The following is a 24,431-nucleotide window of genomic DNA, read 5'->3' as shown; positions in this document are numbered from 1 at the left end:
ACTTAGTCTGTCTATGTCCCAATGTAGCTTCCTGCCCTCATCCACTCAACCTACTGTGTTTCCTAACTTAGTGTCAACTACAAACTTGGATATACAACATTCTATTCATTCATCCAAGTCATTAATGTATATGGTGAAAAGCTGAGGCCCCAGTACAGATCCCTGGGGGAACATATAAGATCTTTCTTGCTCTTATTCAAATCATGGGATCTTCATGTCCACCTAGACAGTCAGGATTTCCATTTAATATTTCATCCAAAAACTGCACCTCTATCAATGCAGCACCTCCCTCAGTACTGCACTGAAGTGTCAGCCTAGATTTTGCAGTGTAATTAATGAGTTTGCTTGGTTAGTAATGTCTTTTCAGAATTATTGATGGGTTTTTAAAATTATTAATGGGTTTGTTTTTTTCAGCGTTGTTGATGGGTTTGCAGGGTTGATGATAGGGGGTTTGTAGTGTTTTGGATTATTTAGCAGGGCTATTGATGGAAGTTGTAGGATTGTTGATGGATGAAGTTTGGGAATTTATTGCAGAATTTCCTCCTCCTCTGTGGTCACGTGATCCTCATCTCCCACTTGTTGCCAAATCTCGTCCAATGCTCGCGAGAGCTAGTTCTAGGGAAGTGCAAGATGGCGGAGGCCGAAGTCGGCAAGAAGGTGGAACGGTGCTTGGCGGATACGGTGGTGAAATTAGGTAAATTTGCTCAGACTGCAGCCGATGTCTCGGGCACGTCCTTTCCTGAGTTGACGGCTGGTTTCGTGGACCGGTATGTCACGGAGCGGTCAGAGATTGAGTCCGGGGCCTAGCTTGCAGGCCTTGGGCAAGGTGTCCTGCCACTGATTCGGTTTAACTAGTAGCACCAGTTCAGCCCGCTGTGAATAACGGCACCATGTAGCAAATAAAGACCGCGTTATTATTTCCCGCAATACTTTTAAATAGTGCTAGCACAAGGGATTAAAGGTCTTTTCCCCCGTGCCCTTGCCCCCGTGTCTGTCCGCCTACCTTCCTCATTAATTATTTTCTCTCTTCTCCATGAAGGCTTTGGTTTTGGCTTGGGTGTGAGTTCCGCAGATAATCGGCCGTTTTTGATGCCTCATCCAACTGCCATTCTTCACATGTTAACCTAGATAGTGAGTGTTGGCTGGCCCTTCGACCTTGGAGGGTTAGGAGGGGGAAAATCAGCACAGCTTCTGCTCCTAATCACTATCTGATGGCTCCTGCCAGAAAGTGTGGATGTTAGGTGAGTATAGGACCAGAAAATACTAGAGAAACACAGGTCAGTTAGAGAAGTTAATGTTTCAAGTCTACACTTGAAACAGTAACCTGTCTATTCTCTCCACAGATGTGTATTTCTGGCATTTTCTATTTATGTTTCTGATTTTCAACAGCTGCAGTATTTTGCTTTTTATGAGGAAAAGATGAGGCCTGACTGATGCTCTGGCAGTCAAGTAAAGAAAGACTGTATGTAAAGAAAGACATTTTTATGTTGTGTTCATGGCCTTGCCCCTCTCTATCTCTGTAACTTCCTCCAGCCCTAAAACCTTCCAAGAACTCTGCATTCTTGTGCATCCCCCACTGGCTTTGACCCAGGACTGATGGCTGTGCCTTCAGCTGTTTAGGCTGTAACCTCTGGAATTCCCTCCCCAAACCTCTTAGCCTCTCTAATTCTCCTCCTTTAAGACACTGCTTAAAACCTACCTCTTTGATCAAGCTTTTGGTCATATGTCCTAATGTGGCTTGGTGTTAATTTTTGTCTGATTACACTCCTGTGAAGTGCTTTGGCAACTTTTACTATGTTAAGGGTGTTATATTATATAATGCCTTTTATGACTTCAGGACATCCTAAAGTACTTTACAACCAATGAATTACTTTGGAAGTGTAATCAGTGTGGTTATGTAGGCAAGTACAGCATAACTTTTTCTTGGTGGTTGAGAGATAAATGTTGACTAGTACACCAGGAAAATTTCCCTACTCTTCAAATAGTGCCATGGATCTTTTACGTCCACCTGAGGGGACAGATGGGACCTTGGTTTAATGTCTTGCCTGAAAGGCTGCGTCTCGGACAATGCAATACTTCCTCAGTACTACACTCAAGTAGCTTGCTTAGGCTCGTCCATGTTGAAATGCTACTTGGGTGAGGTACTGGCGAAGAGGAAAGGAGCGCAGTGTGTCTACGTTTTATTGTGTTTTAGTGTGCATGAATCCAACCAAATGGAATTTGCATCAGGAAAAGATTGGAGATGCTTGAATGCACTATAGCTATTTAGTTACTAAACTTTGGCAACACAAAAAACCATCAGGGAATTGGGGACAGCCTTTACCCACCAAATCCACAGGTAGGTTCATTTTTTTTTAAAAAGGAGGACAACTTCTGTTGAACTTGTGAGCTTTGCTATGTGGAGTGCTTCAGTGTTTGGTGAGGTGGTTGATCCAGTGAATCTTTGCACCTGTGGACTGATAGTTAATTAGATATTTTAACATTTATTGTAACATTAAGGTACCAAGTGTGCCGGTTGTAACAACATTTGATTCATCAGCTGCAAGGCATTTGGAGTAAAGGGGGAAGGTCCTCTGTGACCAGGACATGTCTTCTACTCTCTGCCATGCCTATGTAACTTGAATTTTGTCTGCTGCTCCAAACCCAAGCTCATTATTTCTACCTTTTTTTTTCCCCTCTTGGGCTCTTTGCTCCTGTTTCCTCCTCTTCCTGTGTCCTAGTCATGCCACCTTTTATTTTCCCCCTTGGCTGGCGAAGGCCATGAAGGGGTTTAAACACAAGGATGACAATTTTACATTTGAAGTGTTGGGACACCGGGAGCCATTGTAAATCAGCAAGGACAGGGGTGATGTGTGATCAGGATTTGGTGCAGGATAGGACACGGGCAGCAGAGTTTTGGATGAGCTGAAGTTTCCGGAGGGTGGGGGATGGGCCAACCAGGAAAGCGTTGAAAGTCAAGTATGGAGGTGACAAAGGCATGGATGAGGGTTTCAGCAGCAAAGGAGTTGAGGTGGGGCAGAGGCGAACATTGAAAGTCGAGTATGGAGGTGACAAAGCCATGAATGAGGGTGTCAGCAGCAGACTGCTTGTTTTGTATGAGCTGCTATTTTCTGCAGCTAAACACTGAAGACCAAAGCCATTGTCTTCGGGTCCACACTACAAACTCTGTATGTTTTCCAATGACTCCGTCCCCCTTCCTGGCCATGTCTCAGGTTGAACCAGACTTTTCGCAGTCTTGGCAACCTCGGCAACCTTCAGCTTGTGCCCATATCCTCTGCATCACAAAGGCTGCCTACGTTTATCTCTATAACGTTGCTTGCCTCTGCCCCTTCTCAGCACTTCTGCCCTTGCTCCCAGGGTCCCAATGCTTCAAATGTAAAATTGTTATCCTTGTGCTTAAACCCCTTCATGGCCTTGCCCCTCTATCTCTAGCCTCCTACAACCCCACAAAAACTCTCCGTTCCACTGGCTGGTCTCTTGTGCATCCTGCCCTTCCCTGTTCCCTCTCCTTCTTTGCTTGGTATCCATTTGTGAAGCACCTTGAGTGTTTTTCTGCATTAAAGGTGCTACATAAATCCAAGTTGTTGATTTATATTTCCTGCCTCATATTGAGTTCATAAATCATGTTGTGAAAATACAACTTTTGCACACTGCTGAATGTGTGCCATTCATTACAAAAAGTTGGAGTGAACTTTGTACATTATTTGCTATAATGACAAATCTATTTATTGAGCAAACTAGTTGATCTCCTGTGCAATAGCACATGGAATAAAACTAACCACTTACGGTGTGTTGGGCAGCTATTTATGTCACAGAATAAGGACATATTAGATCAGCTTGTTACCTGTGAATCACAGAATCTAGATAAGATTGTTTGACGCATGCAAAAATCCAGGCAATAAATGTAACAAGCTTTACAATTTTAATGAGAAATGCCAAATTTTTTACATAAGATTCTTAAAGGAGTGAAAACTCAGCTGGGGCAATGGAGTTCTTTGTTTTTAAAAAAAACTTTTATAGAAAATACTACCCCATCCAGCCATCTGTACCACCTACTGCCATCTACCTTTGTTCAGGTGCTGCTTTATGGAGAGTCGAAGACAACCAGAAGTGAAGCAGATGTCAAGACGTGCAGTTCACTAGACAGCACAACTACAAGCTTGATTGCTGGGTGGTTATCTCAGACTGGACTAACATTGTCCCTACTGACATTTGCTCTATTCTTTGCAAAATTTGGTGAGAAAGAGTAAAAAGCTTACATTTATATAGGTACCTTTCATGATCTCAGGTCATCCTAAAGTGCTTCATAGTCAACGAATACTTTTGAAGTGTAGTCACTGTTGTTTTGTAGGTAAATGCATCAGCCAATTTACCCACAGTAAAGTCTCCCAAACAGCAGTGGGATGAATAAAAGTTAATTTGGTTTTGGTGGTGTTGGTTGAGGGATCTTCCTTTAATTCTTCAACAGGTGCATGTGCCATGATTTTAATGTCTCGTGCGAAAGGTGGCATCTCCAACAATGCAGCATTTCTCCAGTAATGCACTGGATTGATGCTGAAATTCTGGAGTGGGGCTTGAACCCATCACCTTCTGGCTCACAGATGAGCGTGCTACCAACTGAAGCAAGTAACAATGTGGCCAAGATGATATTAGAAAGCTTGTGGAGCTACCCTGGTGACCCAAAGGACAAAGGCACTACCCATATATTCTAGATGAAGAGAAACAGAAAGGAAGGTTTTGCTTGACAAACTGTACATGACAGTTTGTCATGTACAGTTAGGGGATAGAATATAAAAACAGGGAGGTATTGCTGCAGTTATATAAGGTATTGGTGAGACCGCACCTGGAATACTGCATACAGTTTTGGTCTCCATACTTAAGAAAAGACATACTTGCTCTCGAGGCAGTACAAAGAAGGTTCACTCGGTTAATCCCGGGGATGAGGGGGCAGACATATGAGGAGAGGTTGAGTGGATTGGGACTCTACTCATTGGAGTTCAGAAGAATGAGAGGCGATCTTATTGAAACATATAAGGTTGTGAAGGGGCTTGATCGGGTGGATGCGGTAAGGATGTTCCCAAGGATGGGTGAAACTAGAACTAGGGGGCATAATCTTAGAATAAGGGGCTGCTCTTTCAAAACTGAGATGAGGAGAAACTTCTTCACTCAGAGGGTAGTAGGTCTGTGGAATTTGCTGCCCCAGGAAGCTGTGGAAGCTACATCATTAAATAAATTTAAAACAGAAATAGACAGTTTCCTAGAAGTAAAGGGAATTAGGGGTTACGGGGAGCGGGCAGGAAATTGGACATGAATTTAGATTTGAGGTTAGGATCAGATCAGCCATGATCTTATTGAATGGCGGAGCAGGCTCGAAGGGCCGATTGGCCTACTCCTGCGCCTATTTCTTATGTTCTTATGACATTATTTAGATTTAACACAAAAAGTAAGTATTTATAAAAAGGGAGCAAGATGATGCATAAGTGAAGCCTTGTTTTCTTTATCGATGATTTGGATATAGGGATAGAGAGAGTGGTGTCCAAATTTGCACTTGATACTAAAATAGGAGACATAGTAAATAATTTTGAGAACCAACGGAAGCTGTAAGAAGATATTGAGAAGAGGGTGGAATGAGCAAAAAGGTGGTAGATAGAATTCAACATCAGTAAGTCTGATTTGGTTTTTAAAAAAAAACGAAGTAATTTCAGTATCAAGATAAGGGGTTGGCCATTTAAGACTGAGATGAGGAGGAATTTCTTCACTCAGGGTTGTGAATCTTTGGAATTCTCCACCCGAGAGGGCTGTGGATGCTCAGTCATTGAATATGTTCAAGGCGGAGATAGACAGATTTTTGGACTCTAGGTGAATCAAGGGATATGGGGATTGGGCTGGAAAGTGGAGTTGAGGTCGAAGATCAGACATGATCTGATTGAATGGCAGAGCAGGCTCGAGGGGTCATATGGCCTACTCCTGCTCCTTTTTCTTATGTTCTTATTATACTTTGGGGGAAAACTGGGTAATGTGGAAGAGCAGAGGGATTTGGGAGTTCAGGTTCACAAGACATTGGGCCATAATTTGCTGTGGCAGGGCATCTAGCCTGCTGTTAACCTAAACATGCAAGGACAAGTCTAATTTTTAATTTTTTTGCATGACAAGTTACTACTAAAAGTGCGAGCTGATAATGTTGCATTGAGGGAAACCGGGCAGCTGGGACCTGAGTGATCAGGGCAAGCAACAAATCAAATTAAAGGATTGTGAAATTGAGGGGTAATTTGATAGCGATGTTTAAACTCATGAAGTGATGGAACAGAGTGGATAGAACAGACTGTTTCTAGTGATTAAAGGGTCTAGAATGAAGTGACATAGATATAAGATTTAATGTAAGAGATTTAAGATAGAAAGCAAGAGAAACCCTTTTTTACACAGGCTGTGCAATGCACTACTGGAGTGATTGTAGCAAAGACAAACTTTTGAGGACAGGCTGGATAGGTGGTTGAAGGATACGGGTTAAAGGGATTCAGGAACGGAGCTGGCACATTGGATTAGGACGACTACTTGTGTGGAGGATAAACATGAATACAAACTGGTTTGGCCAAACAACCTGATTCCATGTTGTAATTTCTACGTGGCAAATCCCCAGGTCTTTGCTGAATTAGCTGATCTCAACCAGGGTGGTAGTTGAAGCACTACAATTGCTTTCAGTATTTCTTAAGCTACAGAGGGTAAGTATCAACTTAACGTTCCTGATATCTATCTATCTTTATGTATATTGGAAAGTATGCATGTGAGGATATCAGATGAGTACTAGATTGGGTTCATTGTAATGATCTCCACTGTTGAATAGCTTGCCGATACTTAAAGTTTGGCTCACGTGAATAATGGCCATTTGAGTGAGATATGGAACGTACGCGTGGAACTCCCCCAGCAGGAATCCACCTTCAGGAATGGAGGAGAGGAATTGGCAACAAGACTGTGTGTCAGTCAGTGGCAGCTAATGAATATACTGTACTTAGTAAGGATTTTCTTGCTCGAGTTCAGCTGTGTGAATCTACTCTAATGAAATGCCTTTACTTGCAAACAAAGATTATTATTATTAAATATTTATAGTAAATTGTCTTTTTGAGCTACAAAGGGAGGTAAGAATAATCTTTCTCTCTTTAAAATCACATGAGCCAAATAACAGGGTGTGTGTTGTGTATCGTTGAGAGTGAAGCTGTAACCAAAGTATTATACTACACCAGTAACAGCTCCTACTAATTTTAAAGAGAACTATTATGACGGCATTCATGCTGTGTCAGCTTGTTGTTTTAGTTTCGAGCTTTGTTGGATGACATTTAGAAATGTAACTTATATTTAGTTAATTATGTTTGTCAATGTGGTTTACAGCTGGTACAAAAATAATCAGAGACTTGGAAACAGATTTCTAGATCGCATGGGTGGGTGTTGGGAGGTGGAGGAAATTTGCATTATGCAGTACATAGCTTTATAAAAGTTTTAAATTACTTTTTCCCCAATTTTCTTCTCCTGAAAGTGTTGATTCGTGCTGGGGTGTGGTTCATTAGGTGCTAGCAGCCCTCCAGTACCATCCCCATCTTCATGTGTGAGCCAAATATGAGCAGTCTTTGGGTGTGATACCCTCCACGTTTGAACTTGGTCCTGTCCTCACCCAGCAGGGCACATTGATTTGTAATCGGGAGCAAGAGTTATAAGTGATTTTTTTTTCTTTGAGGCCAATTATAGCCTGCTCTGCCCCTCCCTTGGTGTCTTGGCTGAAATCAGTTAACTGCACAGACTGGAAGTCAAGCTTGGGACCTTCTGGTTTGTATGGCTGAGTACATTGACCCAGTTGTCACTAGTCTCATTTTATGTATCAGTAGTAACAGACTTCAGGAAAAACTATACTTGTCATTTCTTTTTAATGTGGTAATGTACTTTGTGTGTGATAATTTATCATAAATTGCTCATGTACTTCACTCGAACACAGAAATACTGTCTCCAAACATAGCCAGTTCTGGAAGAATGAAATATATAATTAAAAATTACTAGGTACCTTTTTAGTTCACATGTATACAATAATCTTTATACTACTCCTGATGGCAATACAATGACCCCAGGTAGATAGTGCACTTGTGTAGATGACAGGATTGGGTTCAGAATCATGAACCATTGTTGAAAAGCCTCTCATCTCACTGTCGAGGCTCATTTAAGAATAACGGCCACTTGGATGAAGCAGTAGAGGGCACTCGGTACCTGTGGAACTGTACCCCAGTACGAGTCACCACCTTCAGGGAAGGGAGAGAGAAAAAGTGGCAAAAAGACAGTGTGACGCAATGTATAGATATACAGTTGTTGGTGAGGATTTTCTTGACCGATTTCAACATTGTAAAATTGCTTAAATGAAATCTTAGTCTTTCACAGCTCAGCATCACATTGATAGGCTTACTGAGCTTTGTATTTATGGAACTATATGTAGGGAAAATGTCCTAATTTTGTTTTTCTTCAAAGGCTTGAAATCAAATTACTTTGGTCGATTCTAATGTCCGGACTCAAAGGAACAAAGGAAGATTCCCCTTGTAATAGTAAGTGGAGTGACTCGTGTCGCTTCAAGCCCTGTATGACACTTAGCTGCAATGTAAAGGTGAAGAACAAATTTGCTGCTCTTGGACTGAGGCCAGATACCCAGGATGTTCCTTTTAATTAGGACATTCTCTCAGGCACATTTGACAAATTACCAGAAATATGAATAGTGAGAGTCCTTTACTGTTCACGTTGATGTTTGTTTATTTCTTTATTCAGGAACTATTCCTATAATTCCATTCACTATTTATCTCCCCCTCTGGTTTGAATATTTTGTAGTTCCACACCATTTAATACATTTTGTTCTTTTTTTCTCATGTTAGATCTCCTGCTCTACTGCCAACTCCTGCCAAAGCTGCTCTGCGTGTCAGCATGCCTCCATTGGTGGGATAACAATGCCCCAAGATGGCTGGAATTATTCACTGAGTCGGCATGCGTTAAATAAATAATTGGTAGCACTCTCGCCTCTGGGTCAAAAGATTGTGGATTTCAGCTTGCAATCGAAGTTGACACCCTAGTGCCATGCTGAGAGAATGTTTTATTGTTGGAGTTGTCCTTTAGATGAGAAGTTAAACGGAGGATTAATTTCCCTCTACCGCTTGTTTTTGTGTGTTAATTCTACGGTGTCCCGGGCAATACTTACCCCCTCAAGCACTAGCACCAAAACCAGACATTAACAGGTCACTAACCTCATCCTTCTATGTGGGACTTCGCTGGCACAGGATGGCTTGTCATATTTCTCTACATAAGTAAGTGTACTTCAAAAGTAATTGTGTGAAGTGCATGGAGACGTTTCAACTTAAAGTGCTATATAAATGCAACTTTTTAGATATTCTGTGTGCTTATGTATATTTATTACGAGTGATAAATAACTTCCTTATTTTCTCTGACCATCCTATTAACGCTGGTAGAAACTGCAAACTCCATTCTATCCAGCTTCCACACCCTGCAGAGTTTCTTTTCTTTTATAAAAGTAACTGTATTCTATTTAGCTTTTAATTTTGCTGGTAATTGCTCAGGGATGTCTGTCAGTACTGCGGGGAATGGAATATTTCACATTTTTTGCAGCCAGTGCCAGCATCAATCAGTGCAAGGTCAGATATAGGATGGGTGAGGGGCTGAACATGAGAAATAGGAGCAGGAGTAAGCCATACCGCCCGTCGAGCCTGCTCCACCATTCAATAAGATCATGGCTGATCTTCGACCTCAACTCCACTTTCCTGCCCGGTCCCCATATCCCTTGATTCCCTTAGAATCCAAGAAATCTATCGATCTCAGTCTTGACTATACTCGAGGACTGAGCATCCACAGCACTCTGGAGAAGAGAATTGCAAAGATTCACGACCCTCTTGAGTGAAGAAATTTGTTGTCCTCCTCTCAGTGCTAAATGGCCGACTCCTTATCCTGAGACTATGTCCCCTAGTTCTAGACTCTTCAGCCAGGAGAAACATCCTCTCAACATCTACCTTGCCAAGCCCTCTGAATGGTGCTTGCTTATATTATGCTAATCTCAGAAGAGGTGACACCCGAGTAATGTGTAAGTTTTCCATACCAAGTGAGACTGAACACCAGATTTTATTGCCACCAGAGAAGGGAGATTTTCATCCCATTCATTGGTTGGGTATACTCACAAATCATTTTGCAAAGTGTTCTGCATGACGACATTAAGACAATTGGCTGAATTAAAAATGTACTTGGGAATTTAACTTCAGCCTTGTGAATTCTAGATGATCTTTAAAAAAAAATCTTTCTTTACTGTATAATTGTAGTTAACTGCCACCTGTTGGCAAATTGGGTCTGCTGTGGAGGTAGTAGCAATTGAAGTCAAAGAAGTGGCACTTTAGCTCTGTGCATATCATGAAGTGCTGATATGGAGATGCCGGTGATGGACTGGGGTTGACAATTGTAAACAATTTTACAACACCAAGTTATAGTCCAGCAATTTTATTTGAAATTCACAAGCTTTCGGAGGCTTCCTCCTTCCTCAGGTGAATGTGGAAATTTTCCACATTCACCTGAGGAAGGAGGAAGCCTCCGAAAGCTTGTGAATTTAAAATAAAATTGCTGGACTATAACTTGGTGTTGTAAAATTGTTTACAATTATCATGAAGTGGGAATGGATGTAGGTTTGACTTTCTAATCTGAGCCAAGTTGAATGCGTGGACTGGCATCTCCCTGGAAGGGAGGAGGAAAATCAGACAGCAGCCATGCCAGGGTGGTTCCTGGCCTCTGACCAGTTACCGATGGCATTGCCAGTCTGATTACAAGAAGAATGACAGACCAGGCAGACAAAGAAAAATGGGCGAGAAATTGAAGGGGCAAGGGAGAGCGAAACCTACCTCGAGAGAAAAGGACTTCTGTTGGAAGCTAGGGTTGGTAGTGTTTGTGTAATCTGATACCCTATATAGGTCGCTGCACTTCTAGTAATTTTATACAGATGGCGGTTTCACATTTTAAAAACAAGTACCAAATAAATATGGAAATAAAGCAGTCTGTTTGCATTTACTGAAACCCTATTAGCTGAATTCTCATTGCAAATTGCAACACAAAGGCAGACACAGCATGACAATGTACTCTCTATCTATCTATATGGCTGAATACAAAAGGACTGCTGGATTGGTTTTAGCATGATTACCTTTATTACACCATCAGCCTTTCCATTCAGAGAAATAGTTTCTTGTCTTTAAAGAGATCAGTAGGAATTCCTGTCTATTGTATCTCAGTTGAAATATTAATGTACAATGTGTAGAAAAGAAATTTGCCTTTAAGGTTGTGTGCTTTACTGTTAAGCTCCTAAATTGGAGCACTCAATTTGATATTTATCACGGTATTTTAATGAGCATAATGTTAGTCTGAAGCAGCAAGCTCAAATTCAGCCTGGGAATGGATAATGAAGGTCACCTCTTACTGAAGGGTTATGAAGGTCACACTTTAAATGAGTTTTGGCATCCTCCATCTCATCCCAATAGAATCTGATCCACAGCACAGAACTACCAATAGTGCACTTCATAAATAATAGATATTGTGGGAGCACTCAATGACATTAATGTTTTGGAGCACAATAAGACTTCTGTTCCATTTTGAAACCACTTTTACATTGGCCCGGCTAATTGCTCGTGTACTATTTAATTTAATGCGATACTTGTTTCCATCAATCAGTATCAAATTATAAAAACAATTTAAATCCCAAGAACTATCTGGCAACTTTATGCAGTAAAATGGGTCAAAAGTTTCAATGAAAGCCAGGTCATTCTATGATTAGAATTGGGCATCAAAAATATTCCTCAAGATGCAGTGCATCGTTTGAGCTGTATGCTATTCACGGTATTGAGGTAGCATGATGGTTAGCATGTTCAGTTTATAGCCTGTGCCTGAAGGTTTGTGTTCAGGTGTTGAATGATAACCCAAGTATGCCAGTCATGCTGTTGGTCAATTTTAATTAAATTGGCATTGATTGCAGGGTAAGCTGAGTAAGGGAAATGTATGTCAACATTTCCATTAGAAAGAAACAATTAGATTGGATATTGTTGGTAATATTCTGAGTCTGCCATACCTACATGAAAGCCAATCTTTGGAAAGAAAGAAAAAAAGATTAATCATGTAAATAAAACTGCACCAGAGTCAGTGTAAGTGAGTGAGAGGGGGAGGTAGAGTGCTTATCTCAAACATGTCACTGGTCACTTTTTTACTGACCCATTTTTTTTGTTGACTTGATCGTTGTATCTGGTGCTCTGTTCTGAAGCTGCAGTTTTTCTTTTAACTACACTTGGCAGAGTTTGGCATGGAAATTTGGTCCAGCTGAGCCTGATTAAATTGAGGTCCAAATCCATTTGTACTATCTATTTATTTTAAAACCATGTTGTAGGGAAGTGGCAGATTTAATGGGGTAAGCACTCTCATCAGCCCTCTAACCTAGTAGATGAAATATCTTCATGCACTATTTAACATGCTGGTTAATGCGTTTGTGTCAAACTCCTGGGTTAATGACTGTTAAACTAGTGAACAAAAGAATGTGGTGTAAACATCACCGCTTTTGCTTCTTCGCTCATGCTGTCTCTTCCCTTTCTCCTTTCCTACATCCCCCACTTTTCCTGGTCCTTCTTATTCCTTGCCCTCTTCCCTTTTCTGTCTTTGTTCCCTCATTCCTCTCAGTCGTGTTTCCCCCCCCCAACATCATGCTCTAGTTCGTACCAACCCTTCATCACGCTCTGGGTCGTTCCTTTCTTTCTCCCCCCACCTCCTTGCTCTGGATCATTCTCCCCTCATCATGCTCTGGGTCGTGTGTATCCCCCCCCCCCCACCCCCACCCCAAAGCAAGTTCTGGGTTTCCCCTGCCCCCATCATGCTCTGGGTGATTTTTTTCCTCTGCCCTGGGCTGTTTTCCCATTCTGGATTCTTCTCTTCCCCCCACTTGCTCTGAGCCATTCTCTTCAACCCCCCACCCCCCACTTTGCTCACTGTTGCCCCCCCCCACTTTATTTCCTGTTGTGTTTCCCCTTTACTCTGGGTTGTTACTCTTCCTTTCCCTGCTCTAGTCTTTGCCCCTCACTCTGGGTTATCTCTTCTGTGAAGCACCTTGGGATGTTTTACTAAATTAAAGTTCAACAACTTGCATTTATGCACATGTGCATACCAGCGCGCGAGAGGGAAGGCGAGTGATTGGGAGAGATCGAATAGACAGCGGCATGCAAGTTGTTGAACTGTCTGTCATGCCACTGTCTATTCGATCTCTCCCAATCACTCGCCTTCCCTCTCGCGCGCTGGTATGCACATGTGCGCGCACTCTGTCTGTGTATGCCTGTTTCTGTGTGCATGTGAGCGGGAGGGAATTTGATTTGGCAGCCTATATCCAAATTGCTACTGGGTGTGGGCCCGCAGAACAGAATAGACAATGCCTGTTAAGTCTGTTGATGTACATGTATTTCATGTGCTACTCAGTTATAGAATTCCACAGAAGTGCAACTTAACAAGAAACAATAATTGAATGTAGCTGTCGTAGAGGTATTTTGTTCAGTCATTTGAGGTGTGTACTTTTGATTATAAATCATGAATTGAAGTACAGAATGTGAACTATTAAGGGACTTCGTTAGCTTCTGTTCAAAATGATTTGTCTTGAAGTGCCCCTTCTAATTTAGATCTGTTCTAAGTATTTGAAGTGGTCTAGGTTTTTTTCCTAATTTTCAAATGAAGTAGCTTTAGTGAAATATACTTAAACTTTGCTTAACCTTCCTCCGCTTCATATGGTCTGTGGGACAGCAATAAGGTGACACTCCATTTCAATCCTGTGGTGTTCTTGATGTTTCATTTGCGTTGAGATTACGATTATTTTTCGTGCACCATTTATCTTATGGTCTGCCAAGCCAGCTTGCTCCTTGGGATTGCTAGACATCTATCATTCATTCTAGGTACATGATCATAAAATTGTGATTGGAGTCTCCTCTTACAAACGAACAATGATGTACAGGAAAAGACCCTCTGGTCCATCTAGCCTGTCCCACACAATTGTTTATACCTTGTGTGTATGTGTGTATATTATATATATACCCCACCCGAAGCCATGTGATCTCCTGGGAGAGGCAAAAAACTAGATTTAAAAACCCAGGCCAATTTGGGGGGAAAAAATCTGGGAAATTCCTCTCTGACCCCCCCCCCCCCCACCCCAGGGCAATTGAAACAAGTAACAAGTCCATGAGATCTCTCTGGCCCTGATAATTCTATGCAGTACCTACCTTTTGTAAGAGGTGATCTCTGCCCCAGCCAGAAACAGGTCCAGCTCTCGCTTGAAGGAATTCAGCAAATCGATGTCTACCGCATGAGACGGCAGCCTGTTTCAGAGGTCCACTATTCTCTGGGAAAAGAATAACCTCCTGACATCCAACCTGTTCGACCACTCGTTGCTGCTGGTCTTCAAAATTCCCTTCATACTTGTGCTTTTGAACCTTTGGATGTTTTAAAGTTCTTTCAGACCTTTCCAGCAATTTAAACCATACAGAAAAGCACTGATTTGGGCACTGTTGAAAATGTAGATCTCATTTCCAAAGAGCATGTCACTACAGATTTCAGGGCAAATTGTTTGAGATCAAAGTGTTCAGTAGTTAATTTATTTGTATGGCTTTTCATGGAGGTATTTTCTTTGAGAGACATCGCACAAAATGCTGTCAGCATTCTAAACAAAAACAAAACTGAATCATTTGTATTTTATTGCCAATTTAACCTTTATTGTGTAACTGCTATGGAGTTAAAGCTTGACTTGGGAGCAAAATCACAGTAAAACCATCTGTAGGGTCGTGGTGTAATTAATTACATTTTACTCGTGTGGACAGTATTTTAGGCAATGTGTTGCCATATAATGGAAATTGTGTGCAAAAGCCGGAACCTAGTAGACCCTGTAAATGTTAAAGCTGTTGCTAAGACCACTCTCTGTGACCTTTCCCATATATTTGATTTTTAATACTGAGGTGAAAATTGAACCAGGCTTTGCTACTAAATTTCTGCACTTCTCTAAAGACAATTCTGCAGTTGACTGAAGCAGTCACGCTTCTAAAATAATTATTCTTAAGTGGGCTAACCCAGCAATGAGATTTTGTTATTTTGGGTGTTGTGGGGAGAGGGGAAATGTAATTTTACTTCCATCTTCTCCGTGCCTTGCTAGATGCTACTGATGGTAAAAGTGAACTGCATCCTAAAATGAGTGAATCTTCAGTCAATTTTAAATTTTTTTGCAGCTCTATGCTAATTCCTCTTTCACTGCTTGCAAATCTGAGCTGCTATTTATTATCTTGGACACAAACTTTTTAGAATATAACCTGTTTAATTAACCACCATTGAGACTAGTTTGTCCATGAGCAAGCTGAATTGGAGACAGGTGCAGGAACCTACAATCAACAGCACCCTACAGTTGATTTTCTGTTTTTCATGTTAGCACTGGTTACTTTAGATGTGGTTCAGAAAGTAGCCTTGTAATCGTTAATAATTTTACTTTCCCAAGCGCTGCAGTTGACCTAATACAGATCTCTTATAAAACTGCTTTGTGAGACATACATAAAGCAACATGTGTCTTGCATCTCTGTCAGTGCTGTTTAGGTGGCTTCTGGGATGTTTGCGTGACCATCTTGGTTTATTTCACTTACCTTCCCTCAGAAGTGACAACAATCCTTGTCTAATCTCAGTTCGCTAGAACTGATCATATGTAAGATTATTCGTTAGGTCACTCCTGATAATTCAAGCATCTGTGATTGCTATTTTATCTATGGTGGGCTACAGTGTAGCCATTTGGGAATTGCCTATATTCCCCATTTGATCAATGGTCTTATGCAATTGCCTAGTTTTCTGGTAAACTTTCTCTTGGTGCATTGATATTACCTGTAACTTTCTCTAGTGCACATATCCTGATTCCCCTTTTCAGATGCCTGTTGTTTGTGACTTGCGATAGATTGTCCAATGTGACTGCCTCGACTGAAAGTACTAATTGTAGTGTGCCACTATGCATTGGGATGTTACTGATGTTTGGTGTAGTGTGCATGTATTGATGGACTGGTGGTCACAATGTGATGCTGTTAGCCCTGAAGCATTTAATGGGGTGGAGGGAGGCCTGTTACAGGCCCTGAAGTTGGAGGTGAAATTGACTTCAGTCTAGAAAGCAAATCATACATTCCAGGTGTATCAATACAACGACAAAATAGTGAAGCTGAAATAGTTCTCTCCTACCTTCATGTCCTCACAAAAGGACATGGTTAGATTTTTTTTAGAAGGTTAAGTAATGGTTTAGAGAGAGCAGTTATGTAATTTATAGAAGGACGGCTGATAAGTTATAATCTATAGAACTGTTTCTTGTTGCTGGCCCCTTGCCCCATACCGTACAGAGTTTCTGACGGGAAAAAGTTAGTAAGACTCTTCTCTCTGCTGCTAATTCTATGGGGTTCAGACATTCGCCTGCTGTACTACTAGATGTTTGTTGTTCAAGGCCAGTTTTTCCTTAGCAACTCATCTAATTCCATTAAACCTTTTACTTGCACCCTACGAAGTTCATTCATTGTTGATACTCCATGGATTTGGGTAATCAGAAGTTTCCATCTTGCTCCCAACAGGGCATTACTTTCATGACCCTCATAGCTAAAAATTGCCTTTCTCTTGAAATCTGTCTGGTAACAGAATTAAATTATATTTTAAAAAAAATATTTTCTTGCAGTTGTTCCGCTGCAATGCATTAACATCCGTTCTATTTACGGTGTATAATACTGTGCCACAATGTACATACGATACATTAGGGTAGTAAGCGAGCTTTGCTGAGGTTTTGAAGTTGAAGATGACCCTGGGGCTATCATTGGCATTAATATGTGCTCAAACACTATCAATGCTTAGTGGGTTTTGATTATCACCAGTGCTTTGCTGGTTAGCCTATTTGGGTGGGGTGGAGCATATTCTGGGTGCTTAGCATGTGACTTATGCAGGGCTGTTCTAGCCAGGCACTGGTTCAGTCGCATGGAATATATTTCCTCAGACTGGGCAATCTTCCACGGTGCCTCAACCACATTGGTGTGGTGGGGGCAGAGGGGACTTCTGCCCCCCACCTCGAGGGGGTGTACCGACCGGGTGCAGTTATGAGAAAACCCAACAGCCTGCCAGTATTAAGTGTCTTGGGAGGAGCAAGGGAGGTATGTCACGGTGTAAAGGCTCAGCAGAAATTCCACAAGTGCAATTCCTTGTGCGAGAATTCCTGAGGTTGATTTTAATTTCTGTCTTTCAGTTTATTACAGGTTGCCTTACAAATCGAATCCTAGTCATCGTCAGATAGGGTTTGTCCCGGGACTCTTTCCCAGGCTCCTCTTGATGCATTTGTATTTTCTGGGCATGTGGAAATAGAGATTCTGTGTGCCTTCAAAATTAGCTTCACCGTGTCTTTAGTTGGGTAGAAGATTTTCAGCCCTGTTATAGATTAACTCTCTGAAGTTTCCACCTTAAGGGCGAGATGGACCATTCCTTTTTCACTGTACTTGTTAACAGTGCCTTCACCAGATTGCATGTCATGTATTCCTGCTACTTGAAACTGATCCGGAAGGGGGAAGGAAGAGAACTTTTTTGCAACACAGTTTAAAAATTCACTCACGTGGCCCTCCATCCACAGCCTGGATCCCTGTACCACCACTGGTACCGAGTACAGAGATTTTTCCAAGTTGAGGTGTGGGGTCAAGGCTTATAGACCAGGAAACCAACACTATGAAAAGAATTTTACATAAACAACGACAAAAACTTATATTTGTATAGCACCTATAATGTAGAAAAACATTCCACAGTACTGTAGACATAATCAAAAAATGTTCAAACCAAGGAAGCAGATACTGGTAGGGGTGACCAAAAGGTGAGTTTTAAGGAGGAGGTGAAGGTCCAGGGGCTTAGGGAGAGAATTCCAGAGAGTGGGGTCAAGGTGGCTAAAGGCATGGCTGTCGACGGTGGGGTGAAGGGGGAGGGATGCTCAAGAGGCCAGAGTTGAAGGAACAGAGAGTTTGGGGGCAGGGGCTAGAGGGTTACAGGGATAGATCAAAAATTGTTACTATCTTGGGCATATAACTTCAAAATGTGTTAGCTTGGCTCAGCTATCACCTTTTTGAGACAGAAAGTTAAGGGTCTCAGCACCACTCAGACTACAGTGCAATCATGGCGGATGCTCTAATGCTATATTGAGGAGATGCTGAATTGCAAGAGGTGCTATCCTTCAGTTGAGGATAACCGCATCTACCTGTTCAGGTCAAGAAATCCCCACTTAGCCCTATTAGAAGAGCAGGCTTTTATCCACGTGTTGCATTTGCCTACGGAAGCTGCTGTATTTTAAATTATTTATCTGTAAGTGAAGCACTTTGAGACATTCCCCAAAGATGTGGTAAGGTTTATATAAATGCCTTTCAAAATATTATTTTGTGTATTGGTTTCTAATTTGTAAGATGTAACAAATGCAGTTTTTATAATCAATCACAGTTTGATTGTGTTCAGCAATGTACTTTGTGCTGATGGAATTAAGACTGCCTCAATTTTGAAAGAAGAACGTGCTCCCAACCAGCCCTGGGCTGGGCTATAATGACTGAATCAGCAATGTTCCTTCCGATCATGGCCACCTGGCCAAAGCCTAGTGATGGCTTTGTAAGAAGAGTTACCATTGACGGTAGGTATCATGTACACCCAGCTCGGTTGTCATTGGGAATAGCTTGCATATGTACTAAATATAGTTTGAGTTAAACAGTGAGTTTTATATTTAACCTGTATATATTTTCTTCCAAACAATGAAGCTTGGCAGGACTGGCCTCTGAAATCTCTGATCTTTGTTCTTGCTGTTTAGCTTGGAGTTATTTATTCCTTGTCTACCAGCCTTGTATCTGTGCTGCATATAATGTAGAGTTGCAGATTAGGATTCACTAGTAGTAGCAGCGTGGTGCCCACTATCTCTCATCTAATCAGATAATCTCAGGCATAAACTACTTGTACAATCAGGTTAAAGCAGTTTGGAATATATTGATAAATTTGGTTATAGATCATCTGGACAGCACTGAAACATAACAGTTTGATTTTAATTCTGATTACAAAGGTTCCATTCTGAGGCCTCTCGATGGCAGATTCCAAAATGCCACAAAACTCTTTCAGTCTACTATGTTTTAGTTATTCAGGACTGCATACATGTTTTAATGTGTTTCTCTACATTAAAGAGTAAACAAAGCCTCATCCGTACAACATATTTAAGCAGTAAGTACAGAAGTTCATCCCCTTTTCTTTTAGCATATTTGCAGTTTACATAGTGTTTTCTATATGATTCCACTCCAATACATAAATGGCTTTGCAATCCAAATGTGAACACTACATAAATAAATTAGCCTACAGCAGCACTGACTGACTGCATACCCAGGTTGCTTTTCTCCTGATGAAATAATTCCTTGTGCAAAGCTTATTTTTGTAAAGTTTATAAATTTTTCATAACACTGTTTTTAAATATTTAGAGTAAAAGTCAGTTTCCAACAGAGGAGAATGAAATAATACATATATACTTAAAAAGACAAAGATGTGTTGCAAAATGCAGACTTGACCTCTTTATAAAGTCCCTTCTTGTGGGCCCCAGCCCTAGGGTTAAGGGCAACAGAAAAAGACCTTAATGCATCTCTGTCTGGGAGACAGGTGGTGTGCAGCAGAGATGAAGGTTAAAGGTCGAAATGTTTCCCTATTTTGTACATTCTTGTTGATGGTTAACTTGTACTAGTTAGGTATAATTTCTGTGCATGGTATTTTAGGAAATTGTTAATTGTAGTGGGCTTTGAGGTTCAAAAATGCTTGAACAAAAAAGTTAAACAAGTTCTCAAATTCTTACTGATCTAATTACCAAAATCTCCAGTGGAAGATGCAAATTGGCTTGTTTGTGGCTGCGACATAATGTGCACATAAAGTTTAAAACTATTAGACAAGTTTATTAGCAAGTTAAATATTGAGTAAATATTTTTTACACTGGCTTTGAAAATGTCTAGCATATTTCACAAAATAAATGTTGAATTTAACAGTCTGAAATTCTATTACTGGTTCTGTGCTCTAAAATTGTGGTAGAGAGGTCTGCTGACGGCTGTGAGGTAACAGCTGGATGTGAGATTGTTGTACGTGCATTATATTTTCCAATTCCTTTTAACCAGTAATTGATTTGTTTAGAAAACTTACTTCTTATCTCTTCGCCCCATCCTCCAAAATGATGTATTTAATCTCTTTTCCCTCCCTTTTCTTGCCAAATTTTCTCCCCTCAAGGCATTGACTCCTTGCTGAGGTGCAGTACCACAGATCTAGGTTGGCTTCCAGTACCTCACCCAAGTGCATGATATTCATGTGTGAGCATGGACTGAGAGTTTCAGCAGGCTATGCGACTACTAGGGACATCACAGCTAAGCTTGGTTCTGTCCTCAGCCAATGTCCACTTCTACCGGGTGTCACTCGATAACTATACGAAGCGGAAAGCCGGACCCCTCAGCTCTGTTTTCCCTTTCTCCGGAGTATTGCCCTGGATCAACTAACTCAGCATAGACCAAGAATTGAATCTGGGACCTCCTAGTTTGTATGTCTCGGCTACATCCCTGATAAGCTCATCAAGCCTTCAGGGAGCCCTTGATATAAAAATACAAAAACTGTAAACTTTTTTTCGGGAGCGGGTAGATCTGGTCTTAAAGTCTTTGACGTGGAGCTAATTAGCACTGAGTTGAAGTGTGTTCATTTATTAGTTTGGGTTAGTAGGTACCTGTCTTTCTTTATACAATCAATCTGTTAAGACTAATAGTGCCAGACAAGCTAAAATTCACAGTTGTGCGGGCGGAAGTTTTTTCCCCTGCAGTAGTTCCTGCAATTTGTTGAACACCATGACTTGACTCCAAGTTGTAATTGTGTTAGTTGCCCCTAAGGAAGATTCTCTTTCAAGATGAAAAGCCAGAACTTACTTAACACCCCCTGCGCCTCTCTGGCCTCAAAAATCATCAGGGTGGGGGAGGGGAGAGGTCTATAGACTAGTCCAGTATTGATGGGGTAGATATCAGGTTATTTGAGAAAAGCTACAAAACATACATAAATGACTTAGAGTTGTGAGTGTACAGTAATATTAAATGCTGCAATGCCACTGATTCGAGCAGTTTTTAGAACTGGTGCACTTTAGTTTTTGATGGTTAAATTTTGAGCCATTTTTATACTTCTATTTTCTGTTATATTCTCAGGTGCTGGCCTTGGCTTAGGAATTGTACTTTCTGTCATCGCTTTTAAGCGTAAGTATTGTTATTTACTGTTTATGGAGCATATATGGAACAGTAAATGATTGTGAGTGTCGTAATGGAGAGAAGGAAAATTCGGGGAGCATATAGACTGGAGGCTGGGGTCATTCTGAGACTGCTGTTGTGCTTCCTAATGGATGACTCAGCAATATTGTGGGAAGTGCTGACACTATCCAGTAACCCCTGCTAGCAAATTAATGCCGTGTGAGGTAAGAATCAGGCTGGGCTATGTTGCTCCCCCTGGTTGAATAGCGTACTGACACTCACTGTCTAAACGCGTACATGAAGAATGGTGATTTGAGTGAGGTGCGCAATGGCTGAGTGTGGCTATGGAACCAAATGCCAGCTCAAGTCTGTGCCTTCAGAAGAGGCAGGGAGAGGGTATCAAACAAAAATCAAATGAATCAGTTGTAGAAATTCAGAGTTAAGTAGATTGTAAAAAATATATTTAACCAATTCCATGTTCTAGGTATTTACATTTAGCCTAATGTTATTTTTTCTTGTGTTTAGGGCGCATATGGCCTATTACTTTTGGTGCAGGAATGGGTATAGGAATGGCCTATGCTAACTGCCAGAATGATTTCCAGTCTCCATATCTCTTGCACGGAAAGTTTGTCAAAGTGAGTACAGATACTGAATTTTAATTTTGTGATTTTGCTCAATATTAGGGCAGATGATACTGAGAATCAAACAATCTCTCAACAGCCCATTCCTTCAGCTTCTGTTGGGCCCTTGCCAAGGGAGTTTGTGCTGTCATATGTAAGCAGCTTGGAATTATGGTCAATGAAGACAAAACCTACTGGTCCACTTTATCTCTGGCAATTCAGGAGTTTGGCAATCAGGCAGTCATTTTTCAGGATTGAATCCTGTCATGAATTCTACTGGATAGGGTTTGATCAGCATGGGGTGCCACAGCTGCAGATTATAGGAAAGGCAGCCCACAATCTTGTCTGTACCAAGACTATTCTGCATTGGATGCCATGGACACAGGAGTGAGGTCAGTGCCCTGAGGAATCTTGCTCCATTGGCTGACTTGCAATTCCAATATGGGTCATGGACAATGACCGGCTCCTCTGTTTCTGCTCAAGGATCATTGACAAGTTAGCTCAAAGGATAGATGGTCTCTCCTTTCCTTAGACATGTGTTTCCTCCATTTCCCTTGAATCTCACATTTGCAGAATATTTACAGGAAGGAGCCCCTTACTGGCCTTGCAAAGCTGTAGGACATCCTACCACTGAACCATGCCTTCTAGATCTCACTGTCCCACAAGGAAGATATATTTAACTATGGGGAGCATTGGAAGCAGGCTTACTCCTTCCTTACCTGATCCTCACACACATGCACCCTGCAGCAGGGGGTGCTGGATACTGATCAGGAGTTCGCTGCTTTTCCTGCACCAGACCTAAAGGCAGTGAGGCCACTTGTTTCCCAACTGCCATCCACGTAAAATACTGCTAATGTAGTTGAATCTTAATAAATTACTTAGTTTAGCAAAATACTCACCAGGTTTTTCCTGAGGAAGTTTCAACAAATTTCAAGTGATAGCCATTTCACAAGTTTTTCTAACACAGGCTGGTTAACTCTCACTAATTGGGTCCAAACTAAAAACATATTTTATTCCAAATTGATTAATTTTTAAAACCAAGAGCTCTGTTTCAATGTATGTGTTTAAAATTCCATTATAACTGTTAAAAATTGAATAGTTGAACATTTTATTCTTGAATCAAACTACAATAACATTACGTGGAATATGGTTTGTATATTAAAGTGCAACAATTGGATCAGGTGTGTTTTTATCCAGAATAGACTATATTGCGATTGGTGTAAGATTGTAATGATTTCTTTGTGAGTGGAGGAGGGGGGTTGGTTGTTTGGCAGTTATGATTCCTGCTTCTGCTACAAAATGCAATTGTGCAGGTGTCATGAGGTCGAGATTGGACTCTGCAATGATGCCCTCTATAGTTGAATATCCCACCAACACTCGATGTCTAAGGTCATGCATGAAGAATGGCCCCTTGGATGAAGTATCATAGGGCAGTCAAGGCCCATGAAGTTGGCCCCAGCGAGGAGCTTTCAGGGCAGGACAATTAAGCTTTTGATAAATAGTATGTGCTGCATGTCCCTTTGTTTTACTCAGTTGTGACTCTCAAAGCTTCAGAGTAAACCAGAAATACTGAAATTCACCTGCAGAATGTTCATCCTACTAGAACCCAAATAAAATTGAAATTATAATTCACATGTAGACAAATGTGAAAGTATATACAAGGTGCAATTTCCTATCAGCTTAATTTGGGCTTGTCTGGTGGATATGATACTATGTATTGCATTTTAGCTGAAATTAGGCTTGAATGGTCAAGATAAATGTTTCAAAATGGGAATTAATTATGCAGCCATGAGAGAGTGCCCATCTTCCTCTCCCTTTCAGCCTTCTTTGTTCGAACCTTTTCTCCCTCGAACCTCTCTGTATCTCCTCTCTACACAAAGAGCTTCCCCAGCTGAGGCCAGGAAGCTGATTTGTTCCTAGGCCTCTAGTGCTCCCAAGTGCAGTGTCAAGAACACAAATTTGATGGAATGCATCCCCGGATGTAAGATTATCATGGAATTCTCTTCCCAAATCCTTTTGTCTTGCCACTTCCTTCCAAAACTCTTCTCTTTGACTATGCTGTTGGAGGCCCTCCTCTCTTCCCAATTCTCTCTCTCTCAGTTTGGTGTCCACCCTTTTCTATTATTTGTTAAGCATGCCAATGTTTTCTTTGAGGAGCACAGTAGATGTAAGTCATTTTATGTGTTGCTTCTTTAATAATAATAGAATATTATCACTGTGCCTTAAATTATGCAGAATTAAACTTAATACTAATTTTGGAAATTTTAATTTTTTAACAGGACCAATAAATATAAGGACCTTCCCTTTGTACCGCCTTAGGATGATTTTCTCAGACTCTGCACTTACTGTACAGTACCAGTTTTCCGTGGATTAATTCTGCCTGTGTGCTTGTAATAGAGATTCTTATTGTTGTACTTTATTTAATTTCACAAACTTGTACACTAGAATCGTCATTAATAAAAAGAGCTAACGAGTCCTA

The 24,431-nt window shown here is 41.1% G+C and overlaps 1 protein-coding gene across 1 annotated transcript; it reads left to right on the top strand.

Annotated features, from left to right (window-relative positions):
- Window positions 1-588: 588 nt before the first annotated feature.
- Window positions 589-24,431, top strand: micos10 (mitochondrial contact site and cristae organizing system subunit 10). Its single transcript, XM_067970511.1, has 4 exons — window positions 589-694; window positions 21,294-21,341; window positions 21,858-21,967; window positions 24,232-24,431. Exons 1-4 carry the CDS (start codon window positions 631-633, stop codon window positions 24,238-24,240), a joined length of 231 nt encoding a protein of 76 aa, XP_067826612.1. The 5' UTR covers window positions 589-630; the 3' UTR covers window positions 24,241-24,431.

The sequence above is a fragment of the Heptranchias perlo genome, chromosome 32 (assembly GCF_035084215.1).
Source record: "Heptranchias perlo isolate sHepPer1 chromosome 32, sHepPer1.hap1, whole genome shotgun sequence".
Taxonomy (NCBI): Eukaryota; Metazoa; Chordata; class Chondrichthyes; order Hexanchiformes; family Hexanchidae; genus Heptranchias; species Heptranchias perlo.
The sequence above is the reverse complement of the archived record's forward strand: the minus strand, read 5'-3'. Positions and strand labels throughout refer to the sequence as shown.